Genomic DNA, 24,900 nt, shown 5'->3' with positions numbered 1-24,900 from the left:
TTTACTTCTCTTGGGTATAAACATGGGAATAGAATTGCTGGCTCATATGGCAGCTCTATGTTTAACTTTTTGAGGAGCTGCCAGACTGTTCCAAAGCATCTGTACCATCTTGCAAAGCATCTGCCTGCCAGTAACGTATGTGGGTTTCAATTTCTCCACTTCTTCACCAACACTTGTTTTTGTCTGAACTTTTTGATTATAGTCATCCTAGCGGGTACGAGGTGGTATCTCGTGTGGCTTTGATTTGCGTTTCCTTGATGAATAAGGATATTGAGGATCTTTTCACGTGCTTGTTGGCCATTTGTATATCTTCTTTGAGAAAGCGTCTATTCAGATTATCTCCTGTTCCTTAATTGGGTTGTTTGTCTTTTTTTTTTTTTATTGGCGAGTTATAAAATTCTTTATATATTTTGGATACCAGTCCCTTACAAGATAGATGATCTACAGATATTTTCTCCCATCTGGGGGTTGTCTTTTCACTTTTTTTTTATTATGGCCTTTGAAACACAAAATCTTTTAGGAATAAAGTCCAATTTATCTCTTCATTTGTTGCTTGTGCTTTTGGTGTCACATCAAAGAAATCATTGCCTAATCCAAGGTCACAGAGATGCACCATAAGCTTTTTTAATGGAATCTTCTTTTCAATAATTCCCCAAGGAAAGAGCAGTAGACCCATTCACAGATGAGGAAGCTAAGGTATCAAATGCCAGAGCTGGGATTTAAGCCCAGTTCAGTCTGACTCGGAACCTCAAGTGTATCTGTGCTCCCCCCAAGTCCTTTTACTTCTGTGTCCTTTGTAGGGTGTGGCACAGTGCCTGGTTAGGCCCACAGATAATGTACCTCGGGTGGATGAATGGCAGATCCCAAAAAGGTGCTTGGTTTGTACTTGCTGGTTGATTTGCGTGGACCAGTTAGGTGTTGACTAGGAGTTTGTGTCCACAATGCTAGAGATCACTGAGTGTTTCTCTCTTACCTCTACAGTGTCTCATTGTTGGGGGAGGACCATGTGGTTTGCGCACTGCCATTGAACTTGCCTACCTAGGGGCCAAAGTGGTTGTGGTGGAGAAGAGGGACACCTTCTCCAGGAACAATGTGCTGCACCTCTGGCCTTTCACCATCCATGACCTACGGGGACTGGGAGCCAAGAAATTCTACGGGAAGTTCTGCGCTGGCTCCATTGACCACATCAGTGAGTAGAGCCAATGGTGGCACCCCATTCAGGGATGGGTCTGACCCTGGGTGGGGCACATCTCTCCACACTAAGGAGTCTCCAGGATGTTCCAGCTTACAAGTCCCTGGGGGATCCATGCATTCAACTGGCAACATTTCACGAAGGGCTTGCTTTGTGCCTCGTGCTGGCATCTATGCTGGGTATGCCCCACAGAGCAGTAAGCACGTCTTGTTCACCAGAGTATCTCCAGGGTGTAAAAGAGTTCTTGGCACATAGTAGATGTCTGGTAAACTTCTGTTGAGTGAATGAAGTGTGGGAAACCGAAACAGAGGCAAGTGACATGGTCTGCACTCTCAGAGAGCTCACCGATCTTGTCAACAATAAACTGCACTTTAATAGAGCAGTCAGACTTGCTGGAGGAGTTCGGAAGAGGGAGGCACACAAAACCATTAAGTGGGCCTCTTAGATGTTATGTTGTGGTGCTGGGGGAAGCCACGGCAGGTTTTAGAAGAGAGGAATGACACAATCGGCAGATCCCGTACCAAGTTTCCTTGAGTTATTCCAGGCCCTGGGCCAGCCCTGTAAGCTTAGCATGCTCGGGTAGGGCAAGGTGAGCACTGAGGCCCTTTGGCTCTGCATTCCTCAGGCCTGGGTCTCTCCAGGCAAGATCTGTGCAGACCAGCTGTAGGACAGACTTCCCCTAATGCTTAACAGGGAGGAGGTCTTTAGCCACCTTGTATATAAGACTGTGACCCATAAAAGTCAGGGAGATTAACACTATGGGGAGAGTTCAAGGGTTTGAACAGATCTGGGCCCCAAATTGGTCTTGCCCATTTGCTGTGTAACTTGGGTCAAATTCCTTAACCTTCCTCAAGCCCCAAGTTTTGTCTCCCGCACATGTGATTAATGCCTGCCTACCAGGACCAGGATTAAGTGAGGTCAAGTTTGTGATGTGCTTCTCACTGTGCCTGGCAAGTAGTAGGTACTTGGGAAGTGCTTTGCATCCGCTGGTGTGCAGTGAGCAAGAAGCGGCCGGGGTCCCCAACTTGAGGGTTCAGTCTCTCAACCAGTGGGTGGGAGGAGAGCCCTGAGAGCCACGTTCTCATGAGGACAGGAGCCGACGGGAAAGGGCGTGGGGCTCAGAGGAATGACTGGAGACAATGGTCAACCACATAGGGTGTAATTTAGTCACAAGTAAAGAGAACCTATCAGCAGTGGCCCCACACTTTATTCCCACTCTGGGATGAGAAAATTCCAGGAGTCCATTGGAAAGAAATTTGGATTCGCTCATAAGGCCGCAGTGTCAGCTTTCAGGGTATTCCCTACCACCCACAGAAGAATTTTTGTTGGTTACCAACCCAGGATGACAACATTGAGTGCCACTCTCTCATCAAGGCTTCCTGAGAGGCAGAGCTGGGTCCTTGTGAGGGCCCCAGTCTGTTGGGCTGCCTTCCCTGTGGGCCAGGAGCCCCTCTGTGCCCCATTGGTGGGGCTCCAATTTAACCCCTAGTTCTTGGAAAAGTCCCAGTATGCAGAAACACTGGCAGGACTCTGGATCCCAGCTTCTGGCATTCAGGGCGCTCATTGCCAAGAGCAATTCCAGTGCCTGTGAGAAGGGAGGCAGGGAGAATTTTTTGAACACCTAATGTGTGCTGGAACAGGATAGATTAGCAACCTTGAAATGATGAGGAGAGACCTGGCCTGTTTCCAGGCAGGAAGGGGGATTGGGTTCTTTGAGCCCCAGCTGATTGGCTTCTTTCCAGACCAACCGTGGCCTCCAGTCCCAGTGGCGCCCCAGCCCTCAGCACTGCTCAGCAATTCTCCATGGTCCTGTGTCAGCACCCTCCTCCAGTCCCCAGGCGGCTGCTCTGAACCTCCACCACAGCCGCCTCCTTCTGAGCAGATGGCCTTCCTCCTGTGCTCTGGGGGAGAGAAGTCACTGGCGGGTACTCCTCAGTCCCAGCCCCCTCCTTCCTCCTGCAGTCGCTTCCACCCCAGTACCCATTCCTTCCTCTTGCCCCATGTAGGAGGCAGAGCTGGCCGCTCAGCTCCCCTCTCTCCCTCCTGGCTTCCTGCTCCCCCAAGCCCTCTGTTATTTCCTTTACCGTTTTCTATTTCAAAACATTTATTCTAGAAAGGGAGGATATAGACTTTGTCTGTGCCTCTCCTGTTCATGCCTCCTTCCTTTGTAATCTGACTTCTCCCCCACCACCCTGCCAAAGAGATTTCCACAGAGATTTCCACCCCCAGGAAGCCTCCTAACTCCCAAGCGCCTCTTTGTAATCCTTAATCTGTCTGTGGGGATCTGGTATTCTCCTGGCTTCCGGGACTGCAGCTCAGGCGCTGTTCTGCCACTCCCCTGCCCCCAATCACCATGCTCTGACCCAGTCTGTTTACATGTGTTTCCTCCTATTAGAGTGAGTTCCATATCTCTTGTGCCTCCCATGGCACCTGGCCCATTGCAGATGCTCAGTAAATGTTAAATGAACAAAGCCCAATAAATACAGAGGGACCCACAGAAAGTTTCTTGCTCTATAGAAAAATATTTGGAGACATCCCCACATGTGCTGAATGGCAGGGCCAAGGGAGAGATAGGAGGTGACACTTACTGGGAAAGTTTAGAAGAGTGGGTGGGAGGTGAATTATCACGAGCCCAGTTCCATAGGGAGAATTCCCCAGCCGCCCCTGACCGTGGGTGGCTAAGAGCTTAGGCTCAGTCTGCCATGAGATGAACCATTTTATCACTGACTTTACTTGTGACCATTTACTCTCTTTGTCTACTCCCCTTTCCATCTCTACCTTGTCAAACTTATAGCCTATCTCAGGAAGGAGGCAGGAAAGAGAGAGCCTCCATTATTATGGCATTATCTAAAAGCTAGAGCACAGTGTAGGAATCAGACAGATCTGGGTCCACATTGTAGTTTTGCTGCTGTGTCACCTTGAGCAAATCACTTCACCTCACTGAGCCTCAATTTCTTATCCATTAAATGGGAATAATTATCCCAAAGGGTCACAATAAGGGTTAAGTGAGAAAACACCAAGTGGCTGTCACATAATTAGTTCTCGGTAGTGATCATGGTTGGTACATGACTATGCACAGAGATCATCAAGGAGTGATTATATAGTACCCTGTATGCAGGAGGCACTCAAGCACTACTGCTGACACGTCTTCTCTTTCCCCTTTCCTTTCTAATAGGTATTCGTCAGTTGCAGCTCATCCTATTCAAGGTGGCCCTGATGCTGGGCGTTGAAATCCATGTGAATGTGGAGTTTGTGAAGGTTCTAGAACCTCCTGAAGATCAAGAAAATCAAAGTACAGTATACTTTTCCTTTCATATCTAGAAATCAGATATCACAAAATGGAAATCGCATTTGTAGTTCTCAGAGGATGTTTCTGTAAGAGTTATTCTTCTTGGGGACTGTTTGGTATAAGGAATTATACCAAGGAATTATCCTTGACGGAAGTCAAGGATATTTTACGTTTTTGGACCAGGGCTACCTACCACTTTAGTTTTTCTCTTCTTCCCCCCGGGGGATTGGTTATGCCATTATACCTGTAATTTTGTTACCCTGTCACTAGGGGGCAGTAATTTGACAAATGAAGTAATAAGTAATTAGGATAGAAGACCTACATTTGGTTGTTTGAAAAAGTTCATTCCTATGCTCTTCCAGCTATGTGGGAAAACACACAGTTACTTGGATATTTTGTACCCATATGATATTTTAAAATCCAGTTAGAAATGTGAAGCTTCTAGAGAAAATATGAAATAAGTGCTCATGATATAATTTGGCATATAATATTTTTAAGCCTTACTAAAGTATAATTTACAAACCACAGACTTCGCCCATTGTGGGTGTCTTATTATTTAGTAATGCTTCCCTTTCTCCTTTAATATGTTTATGTAAATGCTGATCTCTCACACACCACGGACAGAGACTTTGTTCCTGATGCCTCTGCATCTTATTATCAAAATCTTCTGCTGAGGCAGGACCTTCAGTTTGGGCAACTTAATGTCAGAGACCTCAGAGCTCCATGTGCTTATTCAGTTCTGACTTCTCCTGTCCTCAGCCCAGGATATTTGAAAATTTAGAAGAGGCTTTAGGTGGCTTTGGTAGCCTCTCTCAAACCTCTGGTGGATGTTAAATCCCAGTTATGGGTGACCAGCAAGATTTTACCTGAAAATGTTATCATAGAAGGCTGTGTACTGCCCGACAGAACATTCTGACCATAATGAAGTGGCAATTCAAACTGGTTTCTACACCCTGCACATCCTCCGGGGCTGGTCAGTAATGGGAGGGCAAGGAGGAATATAGGGGAAGATGAAGAGAGCAAGGTAGAAAACACTGGGAAAAATAAGGTTCAAGTAAGACTAGTTAAGGAATCACTGAGGATAGTCTCCCAACCTGTACAGAAACCAGTTACATCAAGCATAGGGTTGACGCTGCTGGTTTACTTTGTCCCGGATTGAATTGATATTAAAGCCAGAAGGAGTCCAGATGAGAGTATGAGTTGGGATGACTCTGGGTCTTTCCTCTGGCAGCTCTGTCTGGGGTGCCTACACCTAGGGGTATTATCCATTTTTCCTGGCGGACATCAAGAGGCCTCCCACCTTTCTCTGCCAACTCAAATCATTTTTCTGTTCTGGCAGAAATCGGCTGGCGGGCAGAATTTCTCCCTGCGGACCACGCTCTGTCGGACTTTGAGTTTGACGTCATCATTGGCGCTGATGGCCGCAGGAACACGCTGGAAGGTGAAGACTGTTCCTGGAGCTGAGGAAGGGGGTATGGGAGTGAGGGAGGGGGCAGTGCAGAAAAGCGAGATGGCACGTGCTAAAGCTGGGTGGGGCCTTCACAGAAGGGCAGATTGTCCTGCTGTGCCTGAGGCTGAGCATTTCATTGTCTCTGAACCTCACTTTTCCCACCTGGAAGATGTAGATAACAGAATCTTCTCAGAGCATGGTTTTGAGGGCTAAGAAAGGACTCACATGTAAAAGTGTTTTATAAAGATAAAGTGCCAGGGAAGTTCAAAGTCAGCATACAATTACTGAGCACGTGTCAATGTGCAATCCATGGCACTAAGAACTTTCATACCTCCTCTAAGACAGCCGTTCTTCTACTATGAGTGTGTTCTTTCCCCGTCACGTGTAATGCTCCAGAAGAAGGAGCCCATCTCTTTTTGTAACTTTTCAGCACACTCACTGCTGGGCAGTAAGATCTGTTTTCCCCAGACTGTCAAAGCGCAAAACCATGCTTCCCTGAGTTCTGAAGTTGGAAGCATAACACGTTTTCTTGGAGTAAGGGCTAATCAGGTTGGGAGAGGAGCACCACTGCCAGAAATGCCTTCAATCACCTCCCCCTCCACCCGCCCCCTGCCGAGATTAATTGGTGCGTAGGTTGTATGGATTTGCACTAACTGTATCCGCATGAGACCACAGATGGTGGACAAAATGGCCTCACATGGCATCTCTTAGACTGTGGCTACATCTGCTCTTCAAGCTTGCCCTGCTTAAAGGCTGCAAGCTGCAGAGGTCTGACCGGGAGGGCATCTCCTCTGAGGGCAGAACTCACTCCCTGAAAGACGGTAGATGTTGGAGGCTTCCAGAGGTGTGGTCTGCCTAGCTGGGCCCTACCACTTGCTGGACCATGAGGGCCCTTTCCCCGCTCCTGTGCCTCTCTCTTCTCCTCCATCCCTACACGTGCCCCATCCCTGCAATCAATAACCAATACCTGACAAAGACCTTTTAAGCTGCTAACCTGGATATTGTGCCGTTAGCATTTATGGGGATATTTTGGTGGTTTGGTAAAACTGTTAAGTCTGAATATTTGCAAATCCAAAATCCACATTATGGGGATATTTTGGTGGTTTGGTAAAACTGTTAAGTCTGAATATTTGCAAATCCAAAATCCACACCCTGTCTGAGTATAGTTTGGCAGGAACAGAAAAACAGGACAGGACCCATGAAGGTTCTAGAACCTTCACAAACTCCACATTCACATGGGTGGACAGGAAAAGAAAGGTAAGAAGGAGAAGAGCCACTTAGGCAGCCTAGCACCAAATAAGTAGACCTGCAGCCGGGTTTTTCCATATCGACGCCGTTGGCATTTGGAGCCACATCATTTTTTGTCCCGTGCACAGTAGGATGCTTAGCATCCCTGGCCTCTCCCTGCTAGACACCAGTAGCACCCCTAAGTTGTAGCCACCGGAAATGTCTCCACACTTTGCCTAACTGGGGGCCAAGGTCACTCCCGGTTAAGAAATACCAGACTAGACTATCATGGCCATTTCTGATCATTTTGATAAAAGTCTAATGAAGGATGACTTAAAAGAGGAGGTACTGAGATAAAAACCCAAGGTTTCCAGTCCAAGGGATTTTTGACCGAAGTTTGGGAATGCGCATGAGTTTGCGTATACTGCGAGCAAATGTGGGGGGAGTTATCAGGGGAGGCTGAAGATAGAGGCATGTCCGCCAAGCCTGCTCATGTGATGAGCGCCTTGAGTTAAGCAAAGTGCACGACATCTGGGGCAGAGGGAAAACTGGGGACTGTGGGCTAGCCAGCTGCTAGAAAGAAAGGGGGTTGGCAGAAGAATGAAGTCTGACCAGCTGCTTGGGGTCCTCTCTGTCACTGCCATTAAAAAGCTAAACCATTGACACAAGCACCCCAAGGAATCATCGTACCAAATCAATTGCAAGTTAAAATTTTGTCTACTCATTCTATATTTATTGAGCGTGGACCGTGTGCCCGTCACTGGAGACTGGAAATAGAAAATTTGTTAAAATCCCCATCCCACGGGAGCGCCTGGGTGTCTCAGTCAGTTAAGCGTCCGACTTCGGCTCAGGTCATGATCTCACAGTGTGTGGGTTTGGGCCCCACATCGGGCTCTGTACTGACAGCTTGGAGCCTGTAGCCTGCTTCAGATTCTGCGTCTTCCTCTCTCTCTTCCCCTCCACCACTCACTCGCGCTCTCTCAAAAATAAATAAACATTTAAAAAAATTTTTTTAAGTTTAAAATCCCCATCCCACAGGAATTGAGTCTCATAATCCTTTTCAAAGGCGGGAAAACATGAAGAATGCTAACAATATAGTCTTAATCGTCAAGTTCAAAGTGCATGTGTCATGAATGTACCTAGCAACAGCGCCTAACAAATCTTTATCTTTTTCATTAAAAAAATTTTTTTAACATTTATTTATTTTTGAGAGACAGAGAGAGACAGAGAATGAGCAGGGGAGGGGCAGAGGGAGAGGGAGACACAGAATCCAAAGCAGGCTCCAGGCTCTGAGAGTCAGCACAGAGCCTGATGCAGGGCTCGAACCCACGAACCGTGAGATCATGACCTGATCCGAAGTCAGGCACTTAACCAACTGAGCCACCCAGGCAACCCCCTAACAAATCTTTAAAAGGATGAGCTCTCGGATTGCCTTTAGGAAGATCACTTTGGCCTTTTGTTTTTAGAAGCCTAACCAGAATAATTGGTCCTATAGATTTCAGGAAAGGAAAAAGTCCCACTGACTTAGGCCTCTGGTGATGTGTTTCTTCCTCAGGTACAAACCTTGACATTTCCACCTGCCCTTATTCTCTACAGATGCAGAATTCTGGTTTCAGGGGCCCATGAGGCATCTGAGAATAGCTTCCTCAGTAATCTTTTTCATTTTTCCCACCAAATCCAGAAGAAAGACTCCCTTTTTCTCTTCGCCTCATGCAGGGTTCCGAAGAAAAGAATTCCGTGGGAAGCTGGCTATTGCGATCACTGCCAACTTCATAAACAGAAACAGCACAGCCGAGGCCAAGGTGGAAGAGATTAGCGGGGTGGCTTTCATCTTCAACCAGAAGTTTTTTCAGGACCTTAAAGAAGAAACAGGTGGGACCCTCACCTTTCTCCAAACCAGGCCATGTCCATGCTGGGCTGTCCCAGTTTTGGGGATTGGGAGCCTCACTCTGATAAAGCAGAAGCCCAGACTTCTCCTTAGGAGAGAAATGGGTAGGATTCCTTCAAGGACAAGGGCAATTCTTGAGAAAAAGTTCTGGCTGTTGTACATGAAAATGGCTAAAGATGGATTTACTCAGTCATCGTTTACTCAGTGCTCATTACGTGCCAGTATCAGTATCATGGGATACAGAGTTGAGGTTGACATGGTCCCTTCCCTAAGTGGATCCTTGTCCAGTGAGGGACAACCATCCTAATGCAGGGAGGTTGGTCTATGCCCACGTCACCGTGAGCTTCAGAGAGCCCTCTGAGGAGGGAGCCAGTAACCTGAGGTTAGCCCCTGAAGAAGTGTAGGTACTTCTGTGCAGTGTGCCAGCCGCCCTTCCCCACCAGGGACATCCAGGGATGCCCAGGGAACGTGTACTCACCCCAGCGCATCAGTGTCCCCCAGCTGTGGGCCTTGAGGAAAGAAGATCCTCATTCCTTTACTCAACAAATATTTATTGACTGCCTACTGTGTGCCAGCTGTTGTTCAAGGGCCTGAGAAAGAGCGGTGGGCAAAACGAGACCCCTCTCTTGGAGCTTATGTATTCTGCTGGGGGAGACCGTTAATAAACAGACAACTAGTACATCAGGCAGCCAGAAAGATGGTGCAGAGAAATCCAGCCCAGGGAGGGGAAAGAGGGGGGAAACGCTCCTGCCAATTACGGAAATCCCAGATTTTTCTTTTCACCTGATTTTAAAATAGGTATTTCTCCTCGAAAGGCAGTGTAACAACAATGTTGGACAAAATTTTCATACCAGAAGTCAATCATCCACACCAAGTATCACCTAGCACAGAAAGAGTTCTCATGTTCACATACTTCTTTTCAATAATCGTCTGCCCGTAGCCCCACTTTTCACAGGGCTCTGGCTCTTCTCGGGGTGTCAATACTCTTTGTGAATCTGATTTTCTCCTCCAGCATCACATTTGAAATATTGTCCACACTGCAGCCAGGTCCTCCTGATAGTCAGTTTTGCAGCCACAGAATAGCTCATTAAGTAGATGCACTGTCACCGCCTAAGCATTTAAATTGGAGGCTGGCAAACTATGGGCGGCCACATGTTTGTGTTGCCTTCGAGCTAAGAATGGTTTTAACGTTTTTGAATGGCTGAAGAAAAAGCAAAAGAAGACTATTTTGCAACAAATCGAAAGTTACATGAAATTCCAGTTTCAGTGCCCATAAATGAAAGTTTCTTGGGACACAGTCACACCCACTTGTTGACGTTGCTACCTGTAGCCGTGAGTGGTTGTGGACCCTGATGGCCCACAAAGCCCCAACTACTTACTATCTGCCTGTTACAGAAAAAAGTCTGCTGGCCTCTGGTATAGACCTTCCAGTTGTGCACTGTTACAGGTCAAACTGCTCCCCGGGAATATATCAAGTTAGTTTCTAGGAATGGTATTCCTTATTGAGCCAGACTGTGCCACTCACTGGCCATTATGATGTGTGCCCGTTGGGCGATCCTCTGAGTTTCACCACAGTGGCATGATTTTATTAGAGCGGGGTTTTTTGGTTTCTTTTCTTTCTTTTCTCTTCTTTTTCTTTTTCTTTTTTTTCTTTTCATTTCTTTTTCTTTTTTTTTTTTTTAGGATTTTATGTTTTATTTCTTGTTTTTTTTTCCTAAATATAATTTATTGTCAAGTTAGCTAACATATAGTGTACATAGTATACTCCTGGCTTCGGGAATAGATTTCCATGATTCATCACTTACATACAACACCCAGTGCTCATCCCAACAAGTGCCTTCCTCAATGCCCATCACCCATTTTCCCCTCCCCGCCCCGGCCCCCATCAGCCCACAGTTCTCTGTAGAATGTTTTCATTCAGCGTATTATGTTCTTCTGAATGATTTAAGAATTGTCCAACCCTCCCTTCCTCTCAAAAACCAAGAAGATAAATACTTCAATAAACCACCAAATATGAATTATGACAGGACATTGAGTGTGTTTTTCCAAATGTCTCAGTGAGTTTCCTTTACATTTCGCTGGGACGGTCACCTTTGGCCATTGTTTCACAGTGCCCCTTTCACAGTGACACGGATGAATTTCCTCTGATTCTCAGGGGAGCCCTCTGCATTGATGGCTGTTTCCTATTTAACGGTAATAAAGGGGTTCCTCTGGTTACCCAGCACACCTCTATGTCAGCTGCTGTTAAAGTTGTTACGTGTCTGTTCCTTTCTCTCCAAAGAAGCTAAGCCAGTTCTGAAATTTGCACGTGCATCAGAATCCCCTCTCGGGCTTGTCAAAGTGCAGATTGCTGGCCCTACCAACAGAGTTTCTGATTTAGTAGGTCTTATGTGGGGTTCTGATCATGCACACTTCCAAGTTCTCAGGTGATGCTTCGGCCAGGCCCTACGGCTTTGTTTTAAAAGCAGAAACCTAGTCTCTCGAGTGTTTTTGCATTTGCTGGAAAGTACAAAAAGATACAACCCAGCCCTCCAACCTGACTTGTTCCTGCCAGGACACCTGGGTTTTCCCACACACAGGAGAACGGGAGAAACATGGCTTAGCACAGCCTTGGGAGAATTGACACCACTCTCTGACTCTGTGGTCACATGGAGGGCACGGTGGCGATTGGGAATCAGACCGTCTGGGGTTCAAATCCCGGGACTACTGTTGCTTTGCTGCTATGCTGTGGACAACTCTTGGCCTTTCTGCAGCGCTTAGCTCTAACTTGGAAGTGCTGGTCCACAGCCTCTAAGGACTTTGAGGTTTTTTTTTTTTTTTTAAAGCGCTTTAATCATATCGCAATATATAAATATACCAAATCAATATATCGTACACCTTAAACTTATAACATGTTACATGTCCATTATATCTCAATTGAAAAAGCACATAGGGTCTTAGTGGGGCTGTAAAAGCTAGCTGTGTGGAGTTAGGTAAATTCTAGCACTCCGTTTTCTCTTTCCCAGCCTTGTGTGTTTTAAAAACTTGCCCAACATGAGTATATGCAGGGAAACAACGGCACCTGTAATGCAGCAAAGTAGAGCTCTTGGCATATAGCGAGCGCTGAGGGACTCAAACTGAGTCCACACATACTTCTCTCTGCAGGGATTGATCTGGAGAACATTGTTTACTACAAGGACTGCACCCACTATTTCGTCATGACTGCCAAGAAGCAGAGCCTGCTCGACAAAGGTGTCATCATTAACGTACGTATCTCTTGGCTGGGGTGTCCTGTCTTTCCCTTTGTGACCCAGCAAGTGTGGGAGCAAGATGCCGTCCTGCCAGAAACCGAGCAAAGCGGGAGGCAAGAAAAGGACCAGCATTTTCCTTCTGCGTGGTGTCGTATGAGTGTTGAGTGAAGGAGCCGATACAGGCAGAGGTGTTTCTGCAGAACGCTGGGGGGTGGCGGTGGGGGCTGGGACCCTCCCCCGCTTGTTGGTGTGAGCCTTTGCCACCGGGAGATGGGCTGAGTCTTCTCCTTCTCCATGTCTCATTCAACCCTGCTCCCTTTCCTGGGAGGTCTCATGTCATTCGGAGGCAGCTGTGGGCTCCTTGTCCGAGTGGAACATGGAGACAACATTCACTGGTGAATTTCACATGTGGCCCTCTTGTCGTAATGTCCGGTGGAACCCTCTCTTCTCACAGGCACAAAGGCTCAACTTGAATCTTGGCTCTGCCACGGATTAACTCAGGACTGTGACTAAACGCTGCTTAACTTTTCCTGAACTTCGGTCTTATCTGTAGAACAGGAATAATGGTTTCTGTCCGAAAGGGTTGTTTGCAGGAGTAAATTTTAAAAGGTATACAGAGCAACGGGCCCCGTGCCTGGAGCATATAGGGGGTTTGTAGATTCCCTCTATCATTTCTGTCTGGTTTGGACACCTGCTTTTTGGTCCTGCTGGCTTCCTGGCCTCTGCTTCCTGCCTGTGCATCTTCATGTTTAAACCGAGTACGAGGCTAGAAGAAAGGAGCACACAGAGTGGTGGGCCCTGGGCTGGAAGCTGCTTTGGGCAGGTTTCCAACCTATCCAGAGCCTCTGTTCCTGCTGCCCCTGCTGTAGCCTCAAGATAACGATCATGCAGTCCGAGGTCAGCCTGCTCTCCGGGTGGCGGCCTGCAGCTCAGGCGGCATGGTGACTATTCAGTGTCGCTTGTCGAAGAAGAATGTGCCTGTCCTCTGATCACTTTGTGCTGGCAGCCGGCCGGGTGGCATTAGTAACCCAGCCCTCCCCTGGGCCTCCTCTGCGTGGCTCAGGGCTTGCTGAGAGCCTGAGTTGCAGACAGGAGGCTGTGAATGGGGTGGATGGGAGTTGAAAGGAACCGACTGAACACAGCCAGGAGATGTGTGAGCAGTGGGTTTTGGCATCTGGTGCCCCACGGCTGACCCGGTCTGGGGGAGGTGGGGTGGTGTCCCCTTCTTTCCTTTATTCCATGGGCATCCCTCCCAAAGTTGCCTCCTCCATCGAGAGGCCAATGGCAGGTAGTGAAGGACTATTTGGGGTCTGGGGCTTCAGGAACAGTGGAAACCTTTGCAAAGGAGGGGCTGAGGAGGCTTTTGTCAGCACCCACCTCTCACCATGGGAAGTCAGGCAGAATTTGACATGGGTTTCTTATTTCACTGGCTGAGTACTCCAGCCTGTGGGACACTAAGGTTCCCTCAGGGCATCCCAGGGCATTTGTCCAGGCCACGGCATGTTGCTCATGGTGATTCAACTCTTTGGCAGTTGTCAAAGCCCCTCCATACTCCCACATCCCTGTCATCACACAGGTGGGCAAGCGTGACTCACTCTAACCCCATAATGACGGTGGAAGATCTGGGAGCAGATCCCAGGCTCGTGGGTGTCCTCACTGGGGCTTTCTTTCCCCTCAGAGAGTCCAGGGGCATCTTCTGAGCTGGTGCTGAGGGGCTTTTAAGATAAGACAGGAACTCTCCTCTAGAAGTTCTAGCCCACAGGCTGGATGTGAGAGGGCTGGAAAGTTCTTTGGTTCAGGAGCTCTGGCCAGGAGTCTCCATGTGCCTGGCCATGCTCTGTAGCATTTGCATAGCTGGGAGCTGGTCCATCTACCCCGAGCCACTCAAATTAACATTCTTGTCATGCTCCCAGAGGAATGGCAAGTCCTCTCTCGTTTCCTCTCCCTGCATGGGTCAGCATCTTTCTGGAGGCACACAGAGGTGCTGAGTGAATGTGTGTTGAATGACTGACTGACCTGCTTCCCCACCTATTCCTACTGACCTCTGGTCTTCCATGGCTACTGAAGGGAGAGTGAAGTTCCTCCTCAGGAAACGATGGCTTTGGGCTCCCAACTCTGCCCATCTTGCTCTCCCTCACAAGGAGGGTGGCCTGTCATCCTGGCACCCTCTCTGGGCTGGCCCACATTCATATAGGCGAAGGCTCCTGGATATAGCAGGCTTGGTCTCCCCATGGGGGGAGGGAGCCTTGTTTCCAGGTGGGTGAGGTGAACGTACATCATAGCTGGTCTCCCAGTGCTGAGCCCAACCTCATTCGAAGCCATTGCCTGACCTTCTCTTCTGATCTCCAGCCTTCCTTTGAGCTCAGCACGGGGGTGGGGAGGTAGGGGTGACTGCTCTTCCCATCAGGTTCCCTGCCCTGTACTATTCTTGCCGTGTCTCTCTCTACTGTCCCTCCTCTCTGCTGAGGACGCAGCCTGTCTTCAGTACCTATGCGTGTGGCAAACGGGGCCCACCTTCATCCTCCTGCATCTGTCTTAATTTAAAACTACTTCTCCAGGCCTGCCCATTTCGCTTAGGGTCCCTTCCCACCTTTCTCTCCATTGTCCTTGTTTTCACCCCCTCCCTGCTGCTCCTTGTCCTGCTTCTGTACCGTCCCCTCACCTGGGACCTCCTGCCATACGAGGTCCCGTGGCTCCTTCCAGCAGCCCTGGGCCGGGTGGGCTGTTACCCCAGCCCAGCCCTGCAGGTCCCCACACCCCTGTTTGGGACACCAGCACCAGGTGTGACCACACTCCCCCATAACCCAGCCCACCTCATGGGGGCTTGTGGGCCTGCTTTGAAGAGGGAGTATTTTCAAGACCTCTCCATTCACCCTTCCCCATCTCATCCCCACGCTTGTAAGGGAGGAAATTGGTCATGTGACTGGAGGAGCAGGTAGGAGAAAGGAAAGGCGAATGACAGGAGCTCCAGCCTGAACGCCATGACCCGGCAAAGCACCCTTGGGCCACTGCTGGGTGCAAACTGGGTGATGCACTATGGTGTGAACATATGAGAATTTCTGCGATGAGGTATTTGAAATCACGGCTATGAGGAAAATGGATACAGTAGGTCTCTCTGTTTGTAGATGTGGCTGTGCCTTCCAAGACCTTTATAAATACTCTTGTTGGTGCCTCGGGGTGGGGAGCGGAGGTCCACGGACTTGCTTCCCCACATGCTATGTTTGTGCCATCGTGAATTATAGGGAATGGAAATTCCCACTCACTTTGCTCTTCTCACATGCCAGGCGTCAGGCTGGGGATTTTTATGTCTGCGACTTCCCTCGGTCCTCACGGTATGAGGTGGATTTTGTCATTCCTGTTTTACAAACAAGAAAACGGAAACTCAGAAAACTTTGATAACTTGCCCAAATTTACTCACTGCGTAGTAGGGGTGGACTGTGACCTGATGCTCTGGATGGCCCCACCAGTTCCCGCCCACACTCCACCCTCAGGATCTGCACTTCTCTGCCACCTTTCGGGAAAGATAGTCTTCTGGTTCCTTAACCACACGAGGAGCAGATTAGACTCAGGGGGACATGCTATGGGGCACTGCCGGAGTCCCTCCAGGATGGGTATCCTGGTGCTGGGAGCCAGTGCCCTCCAGGGCTGTAGCAGTTAACACTGTGAGAGCAGAACAGGGCCCTGAGCAACCCTCAGCCTGGCCAGAGAAGAGATAACTGATTCTGCAGAGACATTTCAAGAGTTATGCCAGTTACCCATTTCTTTTCTGGTCCTGTTTGCCCACTAAACACAGTATGTCCGGACCATATTATTAGCTCAGCTTAGTCGGCTATAAAATCACTGTTACTTACTTGCTCTTTTGTCTTTTCATTTTTGCTGAAAGTTATCACAAGAACCGGCCGTATGAAATTTACTTCCGTGTTTACCACAAGACCATTACTGAGTAAACTGTTCATTGCAATAGTGTGTTCTCTGTCAAAATTCCTACGTGAGACAGTTCTTTTAGAATTTAGTGCCAGGAAAAAATTGCCTCCCCTAGGAATTTCTATGCTTCCTTCTTTCTGATAAGGAAAGCCTTGCCATACATCACATTTCCCTTTTGCTTCGGATGCCAGGAAGCTCAAAGTCAAGTGCGATGCTTAATCACAGCTCTGTTGGCCCATACAGAGGGCTGATTTGGTTCCTCTTGATTCCTTTAGCCCTGATTTTCTGTTTTGATCAGCCTCGCTGTCCAAACCCATTCCAAGTCCTTTTGCAAAGATATGGGTATGAACACTTGCCCTTTCCAGGGGCAGATTGCAACATTTTGCTCCTGTTCTCCCCCCCAGGACTACATCGACACGGAGATGCTGCTGTGTGCGGAGAACGTGAACCAGGACAACCTGCTTTCCTATGCCCGTGAGGCTGCAGATTTCGCCACCAATTACCAGCTGCCATCGTTAGACTATGCTATGAACCATTATGGGCAGCCCGATGTGGCCATGTTCGACTTCACCTCCATGTATGCCTCCGAGAACGCGGCCTTGGTGCGCGAGCGCCAGTCACACCAGCTACTCGTGGCCCTGGTGGGCGACAGCCTGCTTGAGGTAGTGCCCCCCATTCCCAGTAAAAGACCGATCCCTGCATTTATGGTGTGGCCAGCAGCCTGTGCTGTCGTTCAGCCAGGGGACGGACGGGTGCCCTGCCAGTGTGCCGGACTCTGCCAAGCCCGTGCTGGTCTCCAGCTTGCACCTGTCCTTTGACCAAATACAGAGAAGCTCATTCTATCTTCCTCTCCTACCTCCGGGCTCTTCGGGCCGACCTCTTTGTCAAAGTACAAAATCGGTCAGCCCCGCTCTGGACTTCACAGGCTGGCCTCCTGAGAACATGCACGCCCTCAGCTGGACCATAACTTCTTCCTCACGTGGGGAGCTCTCTCTGGGGCCTTGCAACATGGAGATTGTAGAGGATATAAGAAGGCATATGGGGCCCCAAGTCCAGTTTCTGTCCATGGCCTCCCTGCTCAAAGTGCTTCCCAGAGAATCAGCAAATGCAAGGATCCTTAGATAGAATGTTTTCAGAAGGGTTACATTTTTATCTTTAAAGTCAGCACTAACCAAAAAAAAAAATGTGTGTTTATTCCAAGTAAGAGTCAAATTCCAGACTATGCTTTGGGTGCCCATGGGACAGTTCAGTTAGAACTTAGCTCGGTCAGGGGCGCCTGGGTGGCTCAGTCAGTTAAGCGTCCGACTTTGGCTCAGGTCATGATCTTAGGGTTCATGGGTTTGAGCCCAGCGTTAGGCTCTGTGCTGACAGCTCAGAGCCTGGAGCCTGCTTTGGATTCTGTGTCCCCCTCTCTCTCTGTCCTTCCCCCACTTGCGCCCTGTCTCTCTCTCTTAAAAATAAACGTTAAAAAAATTAAAAAGAACTTTATTTGGTGAACCAGCCCTTGCTCCCCGTGGTGTGTGGGCTGTGACCTGCCCCCCCCCCCCGTCTCCCTTCTCAGCATTCTCTCTTGCCACCCTCCTCTGCTCCTCTACCGGGCACCGTCATTTTCCAGCCACCATGCCTTTGCCCATGCTATTCCTGAACGGATCAAGATGAGAATCCTACCCATTCTTTAAAATCCTCACAAATGCAACTCTTTTGCGAAGTATTCCCTGATTTCCATTGCCTTCCCCAGGGTGGGGATTTGCCTGTGCCTTTTGTAAGCCCCAAAGCAGTTTTGCTGTTCTTGTGATACAGCACCCTTTACACGGGACTTTGTGCTATAGCTAATTGTGTTTGTGGTGAATCCTAGGGTCTGTTCTGTCACCCCTCACCCACTCCAGTGCCTCGCAAGGGCCTGGCAAGCCCCAAGTGCTGGATAGAATGGGAAGGCAAAGTGGGGGCCTTTAGAATTAACGGGAATGTTCCACACTTTCTTCTCCAGCCGTTTTGGCCCATGGGCACAGGCTGTGCGCGAGGCTTCCTGGCAGCCTTTGACACGGCATGGATGGTGAAAAGCTGGGACCAGGGCACCCCTCCCCTGGAGCTGCTGGCCGAAAGGTGAGTATCGGTGGCAGGGTTTCGGGCTGGGGGCAGGGCTAGTTCCAAAATCAGACAGGAAAGAGAGCAAGGCTGGCCCTTAGGCGACTCCTGGATGAACCTGGGATGACTCTTTCATTTGCCTTCCCACACGGGCCCTGATTTGATCCCCAGCATCCCCAGAAAAACTTTCTCTGTCATGCTCTGCCCTCTTCAGTGACTTCTTTCTTGGGGCCAGGACCTTACGACCTGAATGCAACAGGGAAATCTTGACCTGGAGCGGCCCTGAAGTTGGGGTTCCCAGCACTGCCCGGTCACTGCAGAGCCAGAAGAGGTTTAGGGGGAAGCCTTCACTGCAGCACTGAGTGTCCTCCTGTGGGGGCTGGATTTCTGACCTCCCAGGCGTCTTCTGCTGCTGAGATCCTCTGGGGCTTCTGCCCAGACTCCTGCTGCTGGCCACGTGGCTGTAACAGCTGGTGGACTGGGGGAAATCAGGGCTGGTGAATGGGACAGGCCTCTGCTGGTCTTGGGTGTGGAGGCCAGTGGTCATGGGGGGCAGGCCACAGGACGCAGCTTGGCTGAGTGGTGGTTATAGCAAAACCACAGGTCCCTCTGCTGCCAGCTGTGTGTCCCTGCCCTCTTCTTGGGGGAAGAAGGCCAGCGTCACTGCCTGTGGACCCCCCTCCCACCTCCTCTCCAGCCCTTCGAATCTCCCCCACTTTGTGGATCCATGAGGAACCATGAGGGCCAGGCTTTGAGGGGAGGAGTATACAGACATATCCAAGGAGCCTTTAAGAGCAGAGCAAGGGGGGGGGGGGGGGGGGGGGCGCAGACAAGGGCCTGAGGCTGCGCTAGCAACCCCTGACCCCTGAGCTTTGCCTCATCCTAGAGAAAGTCTCTATCGGCTGTTACCTCAGACTACCCCAGAGAACATCAACAAGAACTTTGAGCAGTACACGTTGGACCCAGGGACACGGTACCCAAATCTCAACTCTAACTGTGTCAGGCCCCATCAGGTAAGTCCTTCCCTGGGCCCTATCGGGGCCACCCGTCACTGAGCAGTGGGTGGGGGTCATGTAAAACCTTGCCACATTCCAGATGAATCACTGGAATCTACTCCTGAGATCGTTGTGACACTGTATGCTAACTAACTTGGATATAAATTTAAAAATAAATACGTTAATTAATTTAAAAAGAAAAAAAAACAAGAAACTTTGCCACATCCCTGGGACTGAGGCCACCAATGCCTCTTGGCTTGGGTGTGGGACCACTTCCTGTCTCCAGGAGAGCTGCAGGAGAAAACTAGAGTCAGCGTGTGTCTAGCCCACAGAAAGAACTGGAACATGTGTCGTGTCCACATCTGCACATGTGCTTACGTGTTTATTGTCACCACGCATATGCGTGGCTGAGCATGCCTCCCTCAAATAGTCTCCTCAGCCAGCCATCAAGTCCTTTCAGTTCGCAGTCCAACAGTCCCTTTTGCTCCCGTTGACTCAGAAACACACAACTGCCAACTTCTTCAGGCAATGGTACGAAGAATGGTGTGATGTTCTTAAAGTTAGCCAATTACATTTTCTCACGCCTGAGTCCCCCACATTTGGGTGGACAACTGGGTGGGACCCGTTGCTCTGTGTCTCAGGTTCCCCGATTCTCTTGCTGAAGGCCATGCCCTCCAGGGAGAGAGGAAAAGATAGATGGTGGACACTGGGTAGAGGCTGGGTCAACCCTGAGACTGGCTTTGGGGGAAATACTGGTGGGCAGCTATGTGGTCTCTTTAAAGTCAGCGCTAACCAAAGTGCTTGCTTGCAGGTGAAGCATTTATACATCACTAAGGAGCTGGACCAGTGGCCTCTCGAGAGGCTGGGCTCAGTGAGGAGATCCGTGGGCCTCTCCAGGAGGGGTAAGCAGCCGACCCGGGTCCTCGGCCAAGCTGCTGGCGTAGGGGTGGGGTGGCCATGGGGGCACAGACCCTGCAGTCCACTAGGCTATTCTGCTATGAGCTGTGTGACCTTGGCCAGGGACTTCTCCTCTGTCCTGCAGCGTCCTCTTCTCTAAAACCAGGACAGCAACAACGCCAACTGTAGATGGGTTGGAGAGGAATTAATATGCATGAAGAACTTAGGACATGAAAGTGAACTGGGGAACTACTTTATTGGGGCCTTGCTTTTCTTTCCCTGTTGTTTCTAGTGTGGGGATCTTGTCTCCCCAGCTAGATAAGAAGTTCCACATGCTACCCTCTTTTCCTGGTGGAGGGAAGGGATAGTTACACGATCCATTGGCCTCGCTCAGGTCCCCGTCCTGCTGAAAGAGCTCTCTGGCTTCTGTTGCCTGCCTGGACCCCGCATCCTCCCAGTCTCTGGGCGCACACAGCCTTACTGGCCACCCCTCCTTCCCTTCATGCCCCACGCCCCACTGCTGCCACCCCTGTAACAAGCTGTTGCACGTAGCCTGGCCGGCCTTTGTAGATTCTTGCCATGGCACAGCCCTCTTCTGTCTTCCCAGAATGCCTTCTTTTGTCTGATGAATCCCTAGACACTCCTCAAGCAGCAGGTATACCTGCTCCATGACTCTCACTTTGGCGAGTTTCGCTGCCCTGGCAGACGAGGAACAGACCTGCTCGCGTGCCCCCCGTACCCACATCTCTGCCATCACAGCATGGTGTCATCGTCACCTGCTGCCATGTCTGCCTGCCCCACCAGATGAGATGTTGGCAAGGTCTGTCCACACAGTGCTCCCCGCTGTGTTCGTATGTAGCCTCTGACTGGCGCCTGGCCATAGGGGGTCTCAGGGATTCTGCTGCAGGAGAACATGTGTCCTGTCCCAGTATCCTGCCCTCCCTCCCACCACGCTGTTGGCAGGGTGCCTCGGGGCTGCACCCATGCCCTTGGCCCTTGCCTTGGTGCTGTTCTTCCTGGTCCCCAGGGAGGCTGCTGAGACTTCCCCAGAGCCCATCACCACTGTGTGTCTCCCCTGGCTGCAGAGTCCGACATCCGGCCCAGCAAGCTCTTAACCTGGTGTCAGCAGCAAACCGAGGGCTACCAGCACGTCAATGTCACCGACCTGACCACATCCTGGCGCAGCGGCCTGGCCCTGTGTGCCATCATCCACCGCTTCCGGCCTGAGCTGATGTGAGTCGGGGGCTCCGGTTGAACCTGCCAAGCCCTTCATGGCCCAAGGGGACCCGGGCACAAGGGGGATGAGAGCTATTCTGCGAGATGCAGAATCTTGGCTCAAAACATATCTTCTATTGGAGGTTTTCTTAAGTTCTTTTCCATTTGCACTGATTACTCTGTAAGCAGCTTGCGTGACCTGAGTTCCTAATCTGTGAGTCGGAAGAGCAGCTCAGGCCGCATGCGTGTGCCTGTCCCTGCATGTCCTCTCTGTCACTGGGGAAATCGAGCCTCTGCCCTTGGGCGTTCTTGTCCCCACGTCCCCTCTGTCACTGGGGAAATGGAGCCTCTGCCCCTGGGCACTCTACCCACAAGAGAAGAATTCCGGGCAAGACCTCATTCTGGGAACCAGTTTGAGTTTTACAGCCAAAAGAATTCGAACCAAGATGTAGACCAATCAGCTGTGTGGCACTAGGCAGGTCACTTGCCTTCTCTGAGTTTGTTTCTTCGTCCACATATTGGCAATAATGGCAGCATCATTAGGAACGCTGGACACACTTTGTGATGTTGAAGGCCCAATAATACATCTATTGATGCTGGATTCAAATCAACTGCAGAGTAACTGCAGGCCCACGAGTACATTCATCCAAAAGGAGGAAAGGAAACCCACCAAAGGGTTAGCAGTCGATACCTTTAGGAAGTGAGGTTGCCTCAAAAAGGGGATGGGACGCTCACTTGTCACTTTATATGTCGTATACACCTTGATTCTTTTTCTTATGAGACATTCATGTTACTTTTAGAATTAAAAGCACAAGAACATAAAGGAACTACTTAAAAATAAAGTAGCAAACAGGTGTAAATTATCTTCCCATTGTTCCAGCCCAGGCAGCGATGCCTAAATCTGATTTGGTCCCACCCTGAGTGAGAAGGAGCTTCCCTGGAGAAGCAGCGGGTGTGTGTGTGGGGGGGGGAGGGGCAGTGGGGGGTGTTGCTGGTGAGGGCAGCAGGAAGCAGGAAGGGGATGATGGGGGCAGGGGCTGGGGCCACACCTCCCTCACCACACCCCTGCCACTGAGACCCGGCAGAGTGTCACTCATAATGCTCCTTGTGGGTAAGTTTGTTCAGCTCTTCACACCCATGTCTCCTGTCCTTGAACTTCACTTTGTTTTGATTCTCCAGCAACTTTGACTCTCTGAATGAAGACGATGCCGTGGAGAACAACCAGCTGGCATTTGACGTGGCTGAGCGTGAGTTTGGTATCCCCCCAGTGACCACAGGCAAGGAGATGGCGTCAGCCCAGGAGCCCGACAAGCTCAGCATGGTCATGTACCTCTCCAAGTTCTATGAGCTCTTCCGGGGCACCCCGCTGAGGCCTGTGGGTAAGGCCCTGCTTTGGGGCGAGACTTTGCTGCACCCTTGGGCCATCTCTGCCCCATGCCCATGTCTGGCTGCTCTGCTCTCTGGTGTCATCTGTTCTGGGGCTGGCCCCTTCCTTTCCTCTCACTTTGAGGCCAAATGGGAGTGGACCCCACCCACCCAGACCTGTGTGTGTAAGTGGGTGTGTGTGGCAGGTGCCACGAAAGGTTGAAGGTCTACCCCTGTGGCTGGGAGGTCATGGATGGAGCTACACAGCCCCTACCCAGCTCACTTGTATCTTTCGTTACGGGTAAGGGAGTTATTTGGAGGGACCTTGTAGCAATGACCCCCTCCCCCACCGCCCCGAGTGCTGGAGTCGCGGTGGTGGGGTCTAACCTCCGTCATATTTTTATTTATGAATAGATTCTTGGGGCAAAAACTATGGAGAAAATGCTGACCTCAGCTTGGCCAAATCCTTCATTTCTCACAACTATCTCAACCTCACGTTTCCGAGGAAGAGGACCCCGCGAGTAAGTGTCGACCTGCTTCTGTTTGGTGTCTCTTTGCTCATGGATGGGGCAAGGGGGAGGGCAATGTCCTGGTCTCCGTCTGTTAATGCTGATGAATTACACAGATAAGGTGCTCACGGAAGACACGAGCAAAGCTCAGTTTAGTGACTGACCGCTTTTGGAAGTCGCCAGCACCGTGTAGCTGGCTTCAGTGACCTGAAAGTGGTTCTAGGAAGGGCGTGGCAGAGAGCTGAGAGTTCACTCGGCTGGAGCATTTTTTAAAGTAAATCAATATTACACTATATGTTAACTAACTAGAATGTAAATAAAAATTTGAAAAAAAATAATAAAGTAAATCAGATTAGCCCTGGCTGCTAAGCGGGGAGGGGAAGGAGGAGACGATTTCTCCCTTGTGAAACAGTTTAGATCAGGATCACAATGGCCGTTAGTGGCAGAGGTGTGTGGGAATACTACACTGACACAGTCTGTTCGGTTAATTTCACTTCCTTCTTTCCTCCCTCCCTCCCTCCCTTCCGCAAATGTTTATTGGGTCCTACTGTTTGCCAACGTTAGTGCTGAATTCTTTTTGACAAGTAGCAAGTATACAGAGGTGAAGAAGGTAAGGTATGCCTTTGAGGAGCTCAGAGCCTAAAGAGCTTCCCAAACTTGCCTGACTTACAGCACCATCGGTCCCTCAGTAATTTTTATCACAGTACCCCTGGCTCAAAAGAAACCCCTAAAAGTTCGGTTTGCTAAGTAGGTATAAGTCCAAGTAACTTGGTAGGGGTATTTTGCAAGGTGTATAACAGACCTCACCGTGTTTCCCTAGAAACTTTAAAGTATCCTATGACTCCTCTGCAAGTACACTATGGGGCCACGGGCTGCCCTGGTACACAGTTTGGGAATTAGGAGCCTAATGAGAAATTATCATTTTATTTGAATGATGGCATCGCCATGCTAGACAGGATACAAGTTATCTTGCTCAACGTGCTTATTTTACAGATCAAAAAATTAGAGGCCCAGAGATATCAGGTGGCAAGTACTCACACAAAGCTCGCCTCCCTCCACAGAGCGGCGGGACAGCCGAGAGTGCTGCGGGCCTTTGCGTGTGTCTCAGTCTCTCTAGATTGCCGACAGTCTCCTACTCGTGGTCAGTCGTGCCCGGTCCTGTCAGCCCTCCACCCAGGGTGGGGCTGGGGCCACGTAGCCTCCTTTCTTTCCCTCAGTTGTGTGAGCAGTGGTCAGTTTTTCCACTGAGGTCTAGGCTCCCAGGAACGTCGTAGCCTTTGAGCTAACTCCAGGAGTGGGCACGTAATGTTCTGCCACACCCTGTCTACGGGACGGAACGGGCCAGCAAGGCGAGGGCTGAGGCAGGAAGGTGTGTGGGTCGGCACACCACAGCTAAGGGGCCACGCCTCGCCCATACACAGGCTCTGTGCGAAGGCACCGTGGCCTACCGCACGTCCTACTGAGTGCAAGCCACCTTCTGGAGCCCAGTCATAGGCTTATTTCACCCCAGCCCAGCTAGCTTTCCTCCAAGGATCCCCACTTTGGGCTTCCCCATTCCAAGCAAGCCAATGCAGCCTTTCTGGAAACAGAGGCAAATATTTAACCCCTTTCTCCATTCACCGGCTTTCTCCCAC

The 24,900-nt window shown here is 49.9% G+C and overlaps 1 protein-coding gene across 6 annotated transcripts in view; it reads left to right on the top strand.

Annotated features, from left to right (window-relative positions):
* Positions 1–24,900, top strand: part of MICAL2 (microtubule associated monooxygenase, calponin and LIM domain containing 2) — a 142,665-nt gene that overhangs the window by 84,917 nt on the left and 32,848 nt on the right. For all 6 annotated transcript variants that reach the window (XM_049649851.1, XM_049649848.1, XM_049649844.1 and 3 more), the window contains exons 4-15: positions 982–1,189; positions 4,368–4,484; positions 5,821–5,922; positions 8,875–9,030; positions 12,191–12,291; positions 16,605–16,862; positions 18,188–18,303; positions 19,172–19,298; positions 20,092–20,182; positions 21,263–21,410; positions 22,572–22,771; positions 23,172–23,278. In XM_049649851.1, the coding sequence (XP_049505808.1) occupies positions 982–1,189; positions 4,368–4,484; positions 5,821–5,922; positions 8,875–9,030; positions 12,191–12,291; positions 16,605–16,862; positions 18,188–18,303; positions 19,172–19,298; positions 20,092–20,182; positions 21,263–21,410; positions 22,572–22,771; positions 23,172–23,278 (1,731 nt within the window). The remainder of the gene's footprint in view (positions 1–981; positions 1,190–4,367; positions 4,485–5,820; positions 5,923–8,874; positions 9,031–12,190; positions 12,292–16,604; positions 16,863–18,187; positions 18,304–19,171; positions 19,299–20,091; positions 20,183–21,262; positions 21,411–22,571; positions 22,772–23,171; positions 23,279–24,900) is intronic.

This window comes from Panthera uncia, chromosome D1, assembly GCF_023721935.1.
Source record: "Panthera uncia isolate 11264 chromosome D1, Puncia_PCG_1.0, whole genome shotgun sequence".
Lineage (NCBI taxonomy): Eukaryota > Metazoa > Chordata > Mammalia > Carnivora > Felidae > Panthera > Panthera uncia.
This window is presented reverse-complemented; position numbering and strand designations above follow the sequence as displayed.